Consider the following 17,098-nt stretch of genomic DNA (forward strand, 5'->3'; position numbering starts at 1 on the left):
CATGGGTTCCGGGCTTCCTTTACCCTGGGACTTGGGCCACATTCCCTGACTGGGAACCAAATTCACCTGCGCCGAGCATTCTAGGCCATTGATCCCCTTGGTCCCGCATCTGTCCTAGCATCTCCTACATCTGACTCTGGCTCGCCTGCAAGGTTACCTCGCGCCTGTTTGCAGGAGTGAATGGCGGGGACGCGATGACACCTGGGCGGCCGAAGAGCAGCTGCGGCTGGGCTGGTCCTGAGGAGGGACACCTGTGCGCCCGGCTGCGCAGTAGATGCACCACCCACCTCCCCGGCTCGGAAGGACGGAGTGATGTAGGCAGGCGCTTCCGGGAGCTCAGAGCCCAGTGAGGCCGGAGCGCTTCTCTTCGCTGGTTTGCAGCGCGCATGCGTGTGGGCGAAGATGGACCGGTCACCACGCATGGGAGCCATACGCGCATTGCCCGGGGCTGTTTCACTCCTGCTGCTGCTGTTGCTGGCGGTCCACTCCCCGCCCAGCCGAGGTGAGCCAGGTCCTGGGTGTCTTTCCCTAGGCCAACAAAGCAACGGCCAGGTGTGCCCAAGAAGTGCCTGGGCCAAATATTCTTCTGAAATCTTTTAGATTCTGGAGTTCCTACTTTTTAGGCACATCTGTTAACTTTGCTGGTGCTAAAGATTTTCCTCCAAGGAAAGATAATCAAGTGGAAGTAACTTAAAATCCAGTGACTCTGTTTCAGAGCAGTGTATGTTCTCCAGTATCTTTCATTCCACCTAAATTATGCCATGCTAACCCTCCCAGAGAAGGCAATGTCACCCCCACTCCAGTACTCTTGTCTGGAAAATCCCATGGACGGAGGAGCCTGGTGGGCTGCAGTCCATGGGGTCTCAAAGAGTCTGACAAGGGTCGGACAGGACTGAACGACTTCACTTTCACTTTTCACTTTCATGCATTGGAGAAGGAAATGGCAACCCACTCCAGTGTTCTTGCCTGGAGAATCCCAGGGACGGAGGAGCCTGGTGGGCTGCTGTCTATGGGGTGGGACAGAGTCGGACACGACTGAAGTGACTTAGCAGCAGCAGGAGCAACCCTCCCAGGGAAAGCCCCGAATCCCTCACCAGAGGGAAAGGGGCCTCATTCAGTGGCCAGGTCTATTTTTGTTGAGGCAGCTCAGGCTGCAAAGGGCAGAGAGAGTCACCAGGCAAGTGCTAGTCAATGAGGTGTGACTAGGACAGTCTCAGGTCGGGGATATTTTGAGAAAAGGGGGCAGCCTGCCCCTGAGTGAACATCTGCACTGGGGGAACAAAACCCCAGAATGGAAATCTTGATAAAATGAACCCTGACATGAGGAGCGGTGTGTGTGTGTGACACATATGCTCTCCCACACAGGACTGAAGTACGGAATTCATGCAGTTGATTTGAAAAGTATAGAAACTGTCTTGGAATCTAGGTTCTTCTCTAGAATTAGTAGTTGGAGAAATTCAGCAGTTGGTGGACACCCATGGCAGGTGAGTGTGATAAAGACATTGATTTCTTAATGAGCTAATGGTGAATTATTTCTCTATTTTTAGATACCATAACTCCAGCTTAACAGGTAATTTTACAATGGACCCCCACTTGACCTCACTGTCACAAAGTTTGCTTCATAAGAAATCTCTTACTAACCAGTTTATTGAATGTATCAGTATCTTAATGTGACATCATATTAGAAGAGTTGATTTCAAATGTTTCTGAAGGAGATGACATCTATGTGGAGATGTATATTAGTTGTGTTCCTAACTTTTTTCTTGGGCAGGTCTCCCTGAAATTAGGTGGACACCACTTCTGTGGAGGAAGTTTGATTCAAGATGATCTGGTTGTTACAGCAGTACATTGCCTGATTGGCCTCAATGAGTAAGTTGTGGATTTCCACTACTTATCAAACCTTGATCCATGGCAACTGGACTGGGACAGTCAATGCGCTAAATACTATGCATCGTTCAACCTTAGTCCCTTTCTTAATTTTTTCCATCTGGTCTACCTGCTGACTGACTCCTGATTCCCAGATGCTTGCGTGTAGCCCAAGATTTCTTGTGCTTTCTACTCTATTAATCGGAGACCTCAAAGATTCCACACATAATCTATGATTTGTAGAGTTAATGGAGGGTGGGTTGATGGTTACTGATTCTAATAAAGTATTAACATCGAATGTTAAGTGAATAAGCCAATGTTTTAATAATCTACTTTTCAGTAATTAGGAGGGAAAAATACTATTAAAAGAGGGTGCTAATAGGAGAAAAAGGACAGTAGGAACAACTTTTATATCTTGTTTAAAATGGTAGAGCGTATAGAGAGAGACTGGTTTATGTACAAAAGATACCTGAATATTTTATGCAGAACGATGAGTGACAGTAGAAGAGTTCACAGAATGTAAACACTCCATGATTGAAAACCATGACTTTTTATAGATAGCTATAATTTATAGAAATTATAACAATAGTAATAATTGCTAATAAAGTACATCTTCTTTTAAGATTTGGAAATCCCTAAAGATACATTAATCATGTTAATTACATGAAATCAAGACAGTCTTTTCTAGAGGAAAGGATTATACTTACTGAAAGATTTCTGTTTGGTTTTAGGAAGCAAATTAAGAGTCTGACAGTGACTGCTGGGGAGTACAACCTCTTTCAGAAGGATAAGGAGGAACAGAATATTCCTGTCTCAAAAATTATTATCCATCCTGAATACAACAGACTTGGATATATGAGTTTTAATATTGCACTGCTGTATCTAAAACTCAAAGTCAAGTTTGGTAAGTAGGGAGAGTTAGAATACAAAAGATGTAACGAAAAAAGCTATATTTATTAATTTTTACCAGTTAACTTTAATTTCTCTGTGTGTGTGTATATATATATAGTAATATTAGAATGGCTAAATTTTTTTCCTTAAAAATAATTTTGTTTAATCTATAACATATAAAAAGTGCTGCACAGGCTATAAGTACCAGCCACGACTTATGTATGCTTAATCAGCATTTTAAGTACTCCAGTGTCTTGGCTGGGCAATATTCTAGACCATCTACCTGTACTCATCTCTAACCAAGGAGTATGGGACATTTGAAAATGTCCTCAGATTTCTCCTTTCTGTCATTATTATGGACAAGATATTTGACACCATTCTCAGTACAGATAATCTAAGCATTCTAGACAAAATATTAAAAGCCTATTTTAAATACAGGAAAGGGAAGTGTTCAGTGACTAAAAACAATGAAAGAGAACAAATTCAAAGGAGTTAGCCAGACACTGAAGTTAAGTGACTGCCGTTGAAGCATCTAAATGATCTTTAAGAACTTATAACCTTAACTTTCCATGGAAGGAAACTTACTCCCATGCATGCGTGGGAGTAAGATATGGGAGCAGGGAGTCTGACTGGAACCTCCCATGTATGTAACCTGGGACTTCTTGAAAGGTGATTCTTTACAAGAGGAAGAGAAAGAGACAGGAAAATATGCCACATAAAGTGAGGGAATAAGGAAAATTCACCTGCTTGAACCTTGGCCCTGGATGGAGGGCTCTCAGAAATATCTATTTTCCTGAGCTAGCATTCATTCAGGTTTGCAGCTGGCATTCACATTGCCTGTCCCCAAAACTCTAAGCCAAGATTTTAAAGTTGTTCCAGGTGAGTAATTGGGTTTCTGGCAGAAGCAAAGGCAGTAAATTCTCTTTGAAGACATGAACCTTAAGTCTCAGCTTGAATGTACTTCCATAGAGCGTTAGTGATTGAGAGCACACACAATTAAAAGCATGCAGAGAAGGTTGCCACCAGAGTGCAAAGTAATCAACCGGAATCAGACGTTCCAAGATGACAGATGTTAAAATGATATACATAACTACAAAGTAAGTTTTAAGTTTAAATAAGTAAAAGTCTATAAAAAATGACTAACAAGAAACTATTAACTGAAAAGGAAGACTTGAAATGGAGTCAATAAAACTTAAAGATATGAACATAATTGGAATTGGTAACAATAGTTGAATTAAATAGAGACACTGACCATACTCATTGCTCATTCTTCTTTCTCTCACACTGTATATCGAATCCATCAGAAAAAGTCTATTGCTTCTGTCTCACCCTCTCCTCTCCTACATCCTGCTCCAGGCTCCCATCATTTCTTGCCTGGGTTAATTTGAATGGTCTCTTGAATCATCTCCAACTTCCTCTCTTGCATCCCTAATTTTTATTATTAACCCAGCAGCCAGAATAATACTTTTGAAATGTAAATCAGAGTATATTAGTCTACTCAAAACACTTTGGTGGTTCTCCATTACACTCAGATGCAAATCAGTATTCTTAGCTGACATCATCCATCATCCTAACCCTGTAGCCAACCTCTTTTTTTGTTCATTTTTTACTAGAATTTCTTTTGTTTAGTCTGCTCCAGACATCCTGGAATCCTCACTGTTCCTTAGACATATATGACATGATTCCACTGCGGGAAATTTCCATTTTGTTTTTTTCTTCTTCAGATACTTTCCACAGATATGACTGCCACAGATATGATTTCTTCCTCAACTTATTCAATGCTCTGCTCAAAGGAACTTGGCATGACTGCCATTTTACAAATTGCATCTCCCTTGCCATATTCCCTAATCCCCAGACTTATCATCCTTCTTATCCTTTCCTGATTTTTTTTTAAATCAGAGCACATATTACCTGATAGCTAAATTATTAGAATTACTTGTACTTCACCCCAAACTCACTCTCTCTTTCTCTCTCACTCACACTTATTCATGCCCAGATCTACATTCTGTCAGGGCAGGGATTTTTCCTGATCATTTACTGAGGGCTAGAAGACCGCTTGCTACATGCTGCTGCTGCTGCTACTGCTAAGTTGCTTCAGTCATGTCCGACTCTGTGCGACCCCATAGACGGCAGCCCACCAGGCTCCCCGTCCCTGGGATTCTCCAGGCAAGAACACTGGAGTGGGTTGCAATTTCCTTCTCCAAAGCATGACAGTGAAAAGTGAAAGTGAAGTCGCTCAGTCGTGTCCGACTCCTAGCAGCCCCATGGACTACAGCCTATCAGGCTCCTCCATTCATGGGATTTTCCAGGCAAGAGTACTGGAGTGGGGTGCCATTGCCTTCTCCACATAACAGTGCTCAATTACTTGAGTGAAAAACTATCCCTTAAGAACAAGTGAAGTGAAGTGAAAGTCGCACATTTGTGTCTGACTCTTTGCAAGCCCATGGACTACACAGTCCATGAAATTCTCTAGGCCAGAATACTGGAGTGGGTAGCCTTTCCCTTCTCCAGGGGATCTTCCCAACCCAGGGATCGAACCCAGGTCTCCCACATTGCAGGTGGATTCTTTACCAGCTGAGCCACTAGGAAGCCCAAGAATACTGGAGTGGGTAGCCTATCCCTTCTCCAGAGGATCTTCCTGACCTAAGAATCGAATTGGGGTTTCCCTCATTGAAGGCAGATCCTTTACCAACTGAGCTGTGAGGGAAGCCCCTTAAGAACAAGGGCACATCCTAAAATGTTGGTAGTTGGGGAAGGTCATTTTGGTACTTTTAACAATGAGTTGTTTTCCTTACTTGCACTTTCTAAATTTCTATAAATATGGGATAGTTCTTTTGAGAGAAGAAAAACCTTTAAAATATCATTACTTACATTTAGGAAGAAACTGTGAAAGCTATGACATCAACGAGATGTCAGTTTCCAAATAGATTTAGGATCACTTGTCTGTGACTCTTATGATTTTTTGTTATTGTTGTTTTTTTCAGGAACTACTGTTCAGCCAATCTGTATTCCCCATAGAGGTGATAAATTTGAAGAAGGAATTTTTTGCATGGCCAGTGGATGGGGCAAGATTTCAGAGAGTAAGAGACATCAAAAGAATGTAATATTTCTTCTAGGCTCCTTTACATGCCCATTGGAATCAGGAATTTTGTTGGTCGTAAATAATACATTTATCCTTGTTTTATCCTCTCTGAGTTCTAACTCAGGGAAGACTTCTGCTTGTCTTCACCAAAAAAAGGCTATACTTAAAGGCTCTACATAAAATTCCTCTGCTGCCATTTTGGTCAGGTGTATCAGGGTCAGGAATAGGAAGTAAATATAATAGATGAAGAATACAGTAAAGTAACAATAGTTCAGCTTCCTTATCTTTGGTATTGTGTTTTTTAAAAAGCGAAGAACGTTACAAAATATTGCCTTTACTGACTAAAGTTTTCCTCTTGAGGAAACATTTAAACATATATTCAGAGAAGCTACGATTGCCTGCTGCTGCTGCTAGGTAACTTCAGTCGTGTCCGACTCTGTGCGACCCCATAGACGGCAGCCCACCAGGCTCCCCTGTCCCTGGGATTCTCCAGGCAAGAACACTGGAGTGGGTTGCCATTTCCTCCTCCAATGCATGAAAGTGAAAAGTGAAAGTGAAGTCACTCAGTCGTGTCCGACTCCTAGCGACCCCATGGACTGCAGCCTACCAGGCTTCTCCGTCCATGGGATTTTCCAGGCAAGAGTACTGGAGTGGGGTGCCATCGCCTTCTCCAACAATTGCCTATGTTACATTAAAAATCTGATTTAAAAAAAGCCCTTTGTCACTAGTGTAAGATTTTAGGGAAAAATATCATTCAGAGCTATAAAAAAAATTACTTCTACATTTTGGTTAAACATCTGCCAGTTCTAAACTTGTAAGCTTGTTATTGGTTTCTTTAAGTAGGGACAGTTGTTGACCAACTAACCAGTCCCTTCTCCACAGCATCAGAATATTCAAATATCCTACAGGAAGTGGAAGTTCCCATTATGGATGACAGAAGATGCGGTGCCATGCTCAGGGGCATGAACCTTCCTCCCCTGGGGAGGGACATGTTGTGTGCCAGTTTTCCTGATGGGGAAAAGGATGCCTGCCAGGTAATAAGCATTGTTGTTGTCGGTCAGTTGCCCAGTCATATCCAACTCTTTGTGACCCTATGGACTGCAGCGCACTAGTCCTCCTAGCATAAACCAGTCCAGTTATTCACCCACTATCACCTGGATGAGAGTGCCTTCTGCGCTGCTTTTGAGGGGTTACTTCTTTAAGATTTTGCTTTTCCCTCATCTTTCCATCTGATTGCTACTGAAAAACTTTCCTTGACCAGAGCTGAGAGAGTTCTTTTCTATCCCACGTGCATTCTTACCCCTGTACCTCTTTGTGGGGGAGTGAAGAGGTCAGGCAAGGAAGGTGGTTTCAACATTTCCAGCCTAACGAAATCAAACAAGATAACCACCTTGGCAAATGAATTAGGCTAGCTGTGATTATTTTTCATTCTACCTTTTGTTAAACATTTTAACTTTTCTCAAGCTTTAGTGAGGAATGCAATGTTTACACAGAGTTTGACCAAAGATAGGCAGTGGCACCCACTCCAGTACTCTTACCTAGAAAATCCCATGGACGGAAGAGCCTGGTAGGATCTCCAAGGGATCACTAAGAGTCAGATACGACTGAGCGACTTCACTTTCACTTTTCACTTTCATGCATTGGAGAAGAAAGTGGCACCCCACTCCAGTATTCTTGCCTGGAGAATCCCAGGGACGGGGGAGCCTGGTGGGCTGCCATCTATGGGGTCGCACAGAGTCGGACACGACTGAAGTGACTTAGCAGCAGCAGCAGCATAGCTACAGTAACTGTGGGGTTAAAGATGTTGTATACGACAACATTCCAAGGCCAACACAACAACTTCACAAAGAAGACCAACTCTGACAAGAAAGGAAAGGGAGGCCAGTTTGTGATAGATGTGGATTTTAAGCTTTAATTATAATTGTTTTTCTTAAAATGGAGGACCAGGGAGTCTTTATTCTTTGCCGACAAGCAGCTTGAAACTGCATTGGGGAGCTCTCTAAAATTTTCTGTTGGGAAGATGTTTAATTTTTCTTCTAGGGGGTGACAGAATAAGGGCCAGGGAGAGTTTGGTAGGAAGGAGATAGACATTTACAATTATTCTGCTTTCTAAATTGGAATATAGGTAGACTTACTGTCTCATCCTTTACAGGTAAGTATTTTCTGGATAAAGTTGTCACTTCTGTGCCTTTTGTGGGGATTCAATCTGATACCAATTGGCATGTGTTTTCAAAGCAGCACATTGTTATGAAGAATTATTAAAGAAAAGATCCTGAAAGTGTGGCTCCTTTATCCTCTAGTCTCAGAGCCAATGGATCCTTTATATATAGCCCCTGGGACAAAATAAGTTTCCCAGGCATTCTATTTTAAAAGCCTTGAGCCATTGCGTGAACTTGGGGGCTCTATTCACTGGTATTGTGGGCTTGGAATGTGATCCAGTCTTCCCTAGAATGCTATAGTGGAAGCATTATCTGTGAACTATCTAAGCGTTTATCTGTGAACTCCCCCTCCTCCTTCCATTGATTTTGAATTGTTCCCAAAAGACTAGAAGGAAGAGAGAAATTAAAGGTTAGCTTGACAAGATTGCGTGGAGTGAGTGGAAGGAGTTTACATCTGAATAAAAGGATAGTCCTTTGAAACCAATGATGAAGAAACAAAAGGATGAACACAAAACGTTGATGAATAATGACCATTGAGTTTTTATGCTTCTACTACTTCTCTCTCTGAGATGAGGGCTGATCTTTTTGCACCTGATAAAGTATTTTTAACTTGTAACTGTTTTAAAATTTCCTCTTTTCTCTACCATAAAAGAGGGACTCTGGAGGCCCACTTGTTTGTAGAAGAGATGATGGAGTCTGGGTTCTTGCTGGGATAACTTCCTGGGCAGCTGGTTGTACTAGAGTTTGGAATCCTTTCAGAAATAAGCAGAGAAAGGCATCACCTGGCATTTTCTCCAAGGTATTTGTGTTGATGGATTTTATCACACAGACCATGACAGGTGAGTGTAATTTCTGTGGATTCTTCCTTCCTCATCCACTGCAACTCAAAAAAATGATCATGCCTATTTCAAGGATACCCTATGTTGCATATATAATCAGAAATAAGCTTTAAAATAAGAAGATGGCTGGGTTTTGTTCTTAATCCAGTGTATATAAATTTTTAACTCTGATTTCATGAACAATAATACCTGTCAATTTAACTTGAACATCAACTGGATCGTCAAGTTTATGGTCATGTAGATTTTCATGAGATATGTTTTTTGTACTTAGGAGATTTTAAAATAGTTTTTGAGAATAGTCTCATTAGAAGATTCTTTTTTATAAATTTATTCTTTTTTTAATTGAAGGATAATTGCTTTACAGAATTTTCTATTTTCTGTCAAACCTCAACATGAATCAGCCATAGATATACATATATCCCCTCCCTTTTGAACTTCCCTCCCCATCCCACCCCTCTAGGTTGATACAGAGCCCCTGTTTGAGTTTCCTGAGCCATACAGCAAATTCCTGTTGGCTATCTATTTTACATATGGTAATACGTTTCCATGTTACTCTTTCCATACATCTCCTTCTCTCCTCCCCTCTCCCCAAGTCCATAGGCCTATTCTCTATGTCTGTTTCTCCATTGCTGCCTTATAAATAAATTCAACACCATTTTTCTAGATTCTGTATATATGCATTAGAATACAGTATTTAGCTTTCTCTTTCTGACTTACTTCACTCTGTATAATAGTTTCTAGGTTCATCCACCTCATTAGAACGGACTCAAATGCATTCGTTTTTATGCCCGAGTAATATTCCATTGTGTTTATGTACCACAACTTCTTTATCCATTCGTCTGTTGATGGGCATCTAGGTTGCTTCCATGTTCTAGCTATTGTAAATAGTGCTGCAATGAATAATGGGATACATGTGTGTTTTTCAATTTTGGTTTCCTCAGGGTATATGCCTAGGAGTGGGATTGCTGGGTCATATGGTGGTTTTATTCCTAGATTTTTTTAAGGGATCTCCATACCGTCTTCCATAGTGGCAGTATCAATTTACATTCCTACCAACAGTGCAAGAGCATTCCCTTTTCTCCACACCCTCTCCAGCATTTATTGTTTGTAGACTTTTTGATGATGAACATTCTGACTGGTGTGAGGCAATTTTTCATTGTAGTTTTGATTTGCATTTCTCTAATAATGAGTGATGTTGAGCACCTTTTCATGTGTTTGTTAGCCATCTGTATGATCTTTGGAGAAATGTCTGTTTAGGTCTTCTTCCCTCTATTTTATTGGGTTGTTCATTTTTCTGATATTGAGTTGTATGAGCTGCTTGTATATTTTGGAAATTAATCCTCCCCTTGTCAGTTGTTTCATTTGCTATTATTTTCTCCGATTCTGAGTGTTGTCTTTTCACCTTGCTTATAGTTTCCTTTGCTCTGCAAAAGCTTTTAAGTTTAATCAGGTCCCACTTGTTTACTTTTGCTTTTATTTCCATTACTCTAGGAGATGGGTCATAGAGGATCTTGCTTTATGTCATCGAGTGTTTTGCCTATGTTTTCCTCCAAGAGTTTTATAGTTTCTGGTCTTACATTTAGGTCTTTAATCCATTTTGAGTTTGTGTATGGTATTAGGAAGTGTTCTAATTTCATTCTTTTACATGTAGCTCTCCAGTTTTCCCAGAACCATTTATTGAAGAGGCTGTCTTTTCCCCATTGTATATTCTTGCCTCCTTTGTCAAAAATAAGATAGCCATAGGTGTATGAGTTTTTTCCTGGGGTTTCTATCTTGTTCCATTACCCTATATTTCTGTTTTTGTGCCAGTACCATCCTGTCTTGATGACTGTAGCTTTGTAGTATAATCTGAAGTCAAGAGATTGATTCCTCCAGCTCCAGTCTTTCTCAAGACTGCTTTGATTATTCAGGGTCTTTTGTATTTCCATATGAATTGTGAAATTTTTGTTCTAGTTCTGTGAAAAATGCCATTGGTAATTTGATAGAGATCGAATCTGTAGATTGCTTTTGGTAGTATAGTCATTTTCACAATATTGATTCTTCCTACCCAGGAACGTGGAATATCTCTCCATCTGTTTATGTTGTTCTTTGATTTCCTTCATTAGTGTCTTATAATTTTCTGTGTACAGTTCTTTTGTCTCCTTAGGTAAGTTTATTCCTAGATATTTAATTCTTTTTGTTACAAAGGGGAATGGGATTGATTCCTTAATTTCTCTTTCTAATTTTTCAGTTAGTATATAGAAATGCAAGTGATTTCTGTGTATGTATTGATTTTGTATCTTGCAACTTTGCTAAATTCACTGATTATCTCTAGTAATTTTCTGATACTATGCTTAGGGTTTTCTATGTACAGTATCATGTCATTTTCAAACAGTGAGAGCTTTACATCTTCTTTTTCAATCTGGATTATTTTATTTCTTTTACTTCTCTGATTGCTGTAGCTAGGACTTTCAGAACTATGTTGAATAATAGTGGTGAAAGTGAACACCCTTGTCTTGTTCCTAATCTCAGAGGGAATGCTTTCACTTTTTCACCATTAAGAATAATGTTTGCTGTGGGCTTATCATATATGGCCTTTACTATGTTAAGGTAGTTTCCTTCTATGCCCATTTTTTGAAGAGTTTTAATCATAAATGGGTGCTGAATTTTGTCAAAGGCTTCTTCTGCATCTATTTGAGATTATCATATGGTTTTTATCTTTCAATTTGTTAATATGGTGTATCACATTGATTGATTTGCATATATTGAAGAATCCTTGCATCCCTGGAATAAACCCAATTTGATCTTGGTGTATGAGCTTTTGGATGTGTTGCTGAATTCTGTTTGATAAAATTTTGTTGAGGATTTTTGCATCTATGTTCATCAGTGATATTGGCCTATAGTTTTCTTTTTTTGTGTGTTGTCTTTGGTTTTGGTATCAAGTGATGGTGGCCTCATAGAATGAGTTTGGAAGTGTTCCTTTCTCTGAAATTTTTTGAAAGAGTTTTAAAAAGATAGGCATTAGCTCTTCTCTAAATGTTTGGTAGAATTCTCCTGTGAAGCCATCTGGTCCTGAGCCTTTTGTTTTTGGGAGATTTTTGATCACAGCTTCAGTTTCAGTGCTTGTAATTGGGTTGTTCATAATTTCTATTTCTTTTTTTTTTTTTAACTTTACATAATTGTATTAGTTTTGCCAAATATCAAAATGAATCCACCACAGGTATACATGTGTTCCCCATCCTGAACCCTCCTCCCTCCCCATACCATCCCTCTGGGTCGTCCCAGTGCACTAGCCCCAAGCATCCAGTATCATGCTTCTTCCTGGTTCAGTCTTGGAAGATTGAACTTTTCTAAGAATCTGTCCACTTCTTCCAGGTTATTAATTTTATTTCCATATACTTACTGATAATAGTATCTTATATTTCTTTGTATTTCTGCAATGTCTGTTGTAATCTTCCTTTTTCATTTTTTATTTGATTTTAATCTCTCTTTCTTGATGAGTGTAGCTAAAGGTTTGTTAATTTTATCTTCTCAAAGAACCAGCTTTTAGTTTTATTAATCTTTACTATTATTTCTTTCATTTCTTTTTCATTTATTTCTGCAAATCTTTATTATTTCTTTCTTTCTACTAACTTTGGGGGTTTTTTGTTCTTTTTCCAGTTGTTTTAGGTATGAAGTTAGGTTGTCTATTTGATGTTTTTCTTGTTTCTTGAGGTAGGATTGTATTGCAGTCAACTTCCCTCTTAGAACTGCTTTTGCTTCATCCCATAGGTTTTGAGTTGTTGTGTTTTCATTGTCATTTGTTTATAGAAATTTTTTTATTTCCTTTTTGATTTCTTAAGTAATTTGTTGGTTATTTAGAAACATATTGTTTAATCTTCATATGTTTGTGTTTCTTACAGTTTTTTTCTTGTAATTGATATCTAGTCTCATAGCACTGTGGTCAAAGAAGATGCCTGATATGATTTCAGTTTCCTTAATTTTACTGAGGTTTGATTTGTGACCCAAGATGTGGTCTATCCTGGAGAATGTCCTATGTGCACTTAAGAAGATGGTGTGTTCTTCTACATTTGGATGGAATATCCTGAAGATATCAAAGAGATCCACCTCATCTATGCATCATTTAAGATTTGTGTCTCCTTATCAATTTTTGTTTTGAGATCTGTCCATTGGTGTGAGTAGGGTGTTAAAGTCTTCTGCTATTATTGTGTTACTGTCAATTTCTCCTTTTATGTCTGTTAGTGTTTGTCTTATGTATTGAGGTGCTCCTATGTTGGGTAAATAGATATTTGCAATTGTTATGTCTTGCTCTTGGATTGATCCCTTGATCATTATGTAGTGTCCTTCCTTATCTCTTGTAATCTTCTTTATTTTAAGGTCTATTTTGTCTGATATGACGATTGCTACTCCAGCTTTCTTTTGCTTCCCATTTGCATGGGATATATTTTTGCATTCTCTCACTTTCAGTCTATATGTGTCTTGGAGTCTGAAGTGGGTTTCTTGAAGACAGCATATGCTGCTGCTGCGGCTAAGTCACTTCAGTCGTGTCCGACTCTGTGCAACCCCATAGACGGCAGCCCACCAGGCTCCCCCATCCCTGGGATTCTCCAGGCAAGAACACTGGAGTGGGTTCCCATTTCCTTCTCCAATGCATGAAAATGAAAAGTGAAAGTGAAGTCACTTAGTCATGTCCGACTCTTAGCGACCCCATGAACTGCAGCCTACCAGGCTCCTCCGTCCATGGGATTTTCCAGGCAAGAGTACTGGAGTAGGGTGCCATTTCCTTCTCCAAGACAGCATATAGATGGGTCTTATTTTTGTATCCATTTAGCCAGTCTGTGTCTTTTGGTTGGAGCATTTAATCTGTTTACCTTTAAAGTAATTATTGATATACATTGCCATTTATTGCCATTCCTATTGCCATTTTCTTAATGGTTTGGGATTGATTTCGTAGATCTTTTTCTTCTTTTGTATTTCTTGACTATATAAGTCCCTTTAAGATTTGTTGTAAAGCTGGTTTGGTGGTACTGAATTCTCTTAACTTCTGCTTGTCTAAAAAGCTTTTGATTTCTCCATCAATTTTGAATGAGATCCTTGCTGGGTGCAGTAATCTTGGTTGTAGATTTTTCCCTTTCTTCTTTAAATATATCCTGCCATTCCCCTCTGGCCTGAAGAGTTTCTGCTGAAATAGCAGCTGTTAAACGTATGGGATTTCCCTTGTATGTTACTTGTTGCTTTTCCCTTGCTGCTTTTAATATTCTTTCTTTGTGTTTAGTCTTTGTTAGTTTAATTAATATGTGTCTTGGTGTGTTTCTCCTTGGGTTTATCCTGTACAGGACCCTTTGCACCTCTTGAACATGACTATTTCTTGTTCTATGTTGCGGAAATTTTCAACTATAATCTCTTCAAAAATTTTCTCATACCTTTTCTTTTTCTCTTCTTCTGGGACCTCTATAATTCAAATATTGGTGTATTTGATAGCCTCCCAGAGGTATGCTACAGCTTCAGATATTCTACTATTGATTCCTTCTAGAGTATTTTTAATATCACTAATTGTATTGTTTGTCTCTATATGTTTATTCTTTAATTCTTGTAGGTCTTTGTTAACTGATTTTTGCATTTTCTCCAATCTGTTTTCAAAGTTTTTGATAGGGTGAGATTTGTGCTGAGTAAGTTTGTTTTTCCTCTGATGGGCAAGGCTGAGTGAGGTGGTAATCCCGTCTGTTGATGATTGGGTTTGTATTTTTGTTTTGTTTGTTGTTTAGATGAGACATTCTGCACAGGGTGCTACTGTTGGTGGGGTGATGCTGGGTCTTGTATTCAGGTGGTTTCCTTTGTGTGACTTCTCACTATTTGATACTCCTCAGGGTTAGTTCTCTGGTAATCTAGGGTCTTGGAGTCAGTGCTCCCACTCCAAAGGCTCAGGGCTTGATCTTTGGTCAGGAACAAAGATTTCACAAGTGGTTTGTTATGGCATTAAGTGAGATCAAAACAAATACCCAAAAATGAGAAACCAAAGATGAACCTCAGAAAATGGCAGTTACAAAATTAGGCAAATAATAATTAAAATAATAGAATATACACACATACATATATACCTATAAGTGAAATCAAAACAGTCCAACAAAAACAAAGTACAATAGATTGACCTGGCGAATGAAGAAAACCAAAAATTATACCTACTGGTTAAGAACAAGATTCTTTTTTAATTTATCCAGTTAACATTTTTTTTTCTAAACTAGTGAAGAGCACTAAAAATAAATCACTCCTCTTCTGCTTCTCCCATTCACCCTTGTTAATTTTACTTCGCAAGAGTGAAAACATAAGGCAGGCTTTGAAGAGTTATTTTTGTTCTGTGGCACTAAAATCTAGATTAGGAAAATAAATATGGGTCTGGAGATGTCAAACTGTCCTCGAATATTTGGGAAGACAAAGAAGTAAATGAACAGTTGTGATAAAATGTAAAGTTCTAACTCTACTGGCTATCTATTATGGTGATGTATATGTTTCAGTGCTATTCTCTCAAATCATCCCATCCTCTCCTCCTCCTACTGAGTCCAAAAATCTGTCTCCTTTACTGCCTTGCACGTAGGACCATAGGTACCATCTTTCTAGATTCCATATACAGGTATTAATATGCAAAATTTGTCTTTCTTTTTCTGACCCACTTCACTGTATAACAGGCTTAACCTGGAGGGATGGGGTAGAAGGGAGCTGGGAGGGGGGTTCAGTAGGGAGGGGACACATGTGTGCCTATGACTGATTCATGCTGATATATGCAAAAACAATCACAATATTGTAAAGTAATTATCCTCCAATTAAATAATTTTTTTTTAAGGTGAAGTTCAAAGTTCAAAGGACTGAGGAGAGGTCTAAGGAGCTCAATTCTGAGGGACCCAGAAGGTTTGCCATAAAAGGGGGCAGCATCTGCTTAAGAAAATGGCACAGAGAGAGGTCTAAGGAGCTCAATTCTGAGGGACCCAGAAGGTTTGCCATAAAAGGGGGCAGCATCTGCTTAAGAAAATGGCACAGAGGTTAGCCTCTGAAGAATAAAGAGGCATACGGAAACACAACTTACAAGAATAAGTAGTTTAGTAGAACCAAATTTGTTAGAGGCCAAGACCCAGAGCTGCAGAAAACAGTGTTCCCTCCCTCCCTCCCTCCATCCTTCCCTCCCTCCATCGTTTCCCCCTCCTCCATCCTTCCCCCACTCCATCCTTCCTTCCTTCCATCCTTCCCTTCCTCCAGCCTTCCCCCCTCCATCCTTCCCCACTCCATCCTTCCGTCCCTCCCTCCTTCCATTCCTTCCTCCCTCTCCCATTCTAGTCCAAGATCAGCCACCTAGCTGATAATTTTAAAAGCAACTCTGCTGCTGGTCCAGCTGAATGCAAGAGCCCACCTCTCAGTTCACTTTCATTTCGTCTTCAGAATAAATGTGTTCTGTTCATTGCCATGATCACAGGGAGAACTTGTCTCCTGGTAGCAATTCTATTCGGTTTTCATCACCTAGAAGAAAAAGTTAAAAGGTTAGCAAGCCCTGAACAAATGTTAACGATACCAACATTTTAAAATGGCAATGAAATCAGGCAATAACCATCAATTCCATAGTCAAATGAATATCAGAATGTGACAAGTAACTTAGTTAAACAGCACCTGCTTAATATCATCCTTCTAATCTTCTCATTCCCTAGTTGCCTGTTCTCAGTAAGTTCAGTTCAGTCACTCAGTCATGTCCAACTCTTTGCCACCCCATGGACTGCAGCATGCCAGGCTTCCCTGTCCATCACCAAATCCTGGAGCTTACTCAAATTCATGTCCATTGAGTCAGTGATGCCATCCAACCATCTCATCCTCTGTTGTCCCCTTCTCCTCTCACCTTCAATCTTTCCCAGCATCAGGGTCTTTTCAAAGGAGTCAGTCTTCACATCAGGTAACCAAAGTATTGGAGTTTCAGCTTCAGCATCAGTCCTTCCAATGAATATTCAGGCTGATTTCCTTTAGGATTGACTGGTTGGATCTCCTTGCAGTTCAAGAGACTCTCAAGAGCCTTCTACAACACTAAGGTTCAAAAGCATCAATTCTTCAGCACTCAGCTTTCTTTATAGTCCAAATCTCACATCCATACAGGACTACTGGAAACACCATAGCTTTGACTAGATGGACCTTTATCGGCAAAATAATGTCTCTGTTTTTTAATATGCTATCTAGGCTGGTCATAGCTCTTCTTCCAAGGAGCAAGTGTCTTTTAATTTCATGGCTGCAGTCACTGTCTGCAGTGATTT

At 39.7% G+C, this 17,098-nt stretch overlaps 1 protein-coding gene across 1 annotated transcript in view; it reads left to right on the top strand.

Moving 5' to 3' along the window:
- The first annotated feature begins 838 nt into the window (after nt 1-838).
- The window catches only part of OVCH1 (ovochymase 1), a 93,206-nt gene continuing 76,946 nt past the window's right edge, over nt 839-17,098 (top strand). Inside the window, exons 1-7 of the mRNA XM_061419070.1 lie at nt 839-1,484; nt 1,772-1,869; nt 2,598-2,770; nt 5,742-5,837; nt 6,722-6,873; nt 8,651-8,943; nt 16,508-16,520. Of these exons, the coding sequence (XP_061275054.1) occupies nt 1,350-1,484; nt 1,772-1,869; nt 2,598-2,770; nt 5,742-5,837; nt 6,722-6,873; nt 8,651-8,943; nt 16,508-16,520 (960 nt within the window). The 5' untranslated portion in view covers nt 839-1,349. The remainder of the gene's footprint in view (nt 1,485-1,771; nt 1,870-2,597; nt 2,771-5,741; nt 5,838-6,721; nt 6,874-8,650; nt 8,944-16,507; nt 16,521-17,098) is intronic.

Source organism: Bos javanicus, chromosome 5 (assembly GCF_032452875.1).
Source record: "Bos javanicus breed banteng chromosome 5, ARS-OSU_banteng_1.0, whole genome shotgun sequence".
NCBI classification, from domain to species: Eukaryota; Metazoa; Chordata; class Mammalia; order Artiodactyla; family Bovidae; genus Bos; species Bos javanicus.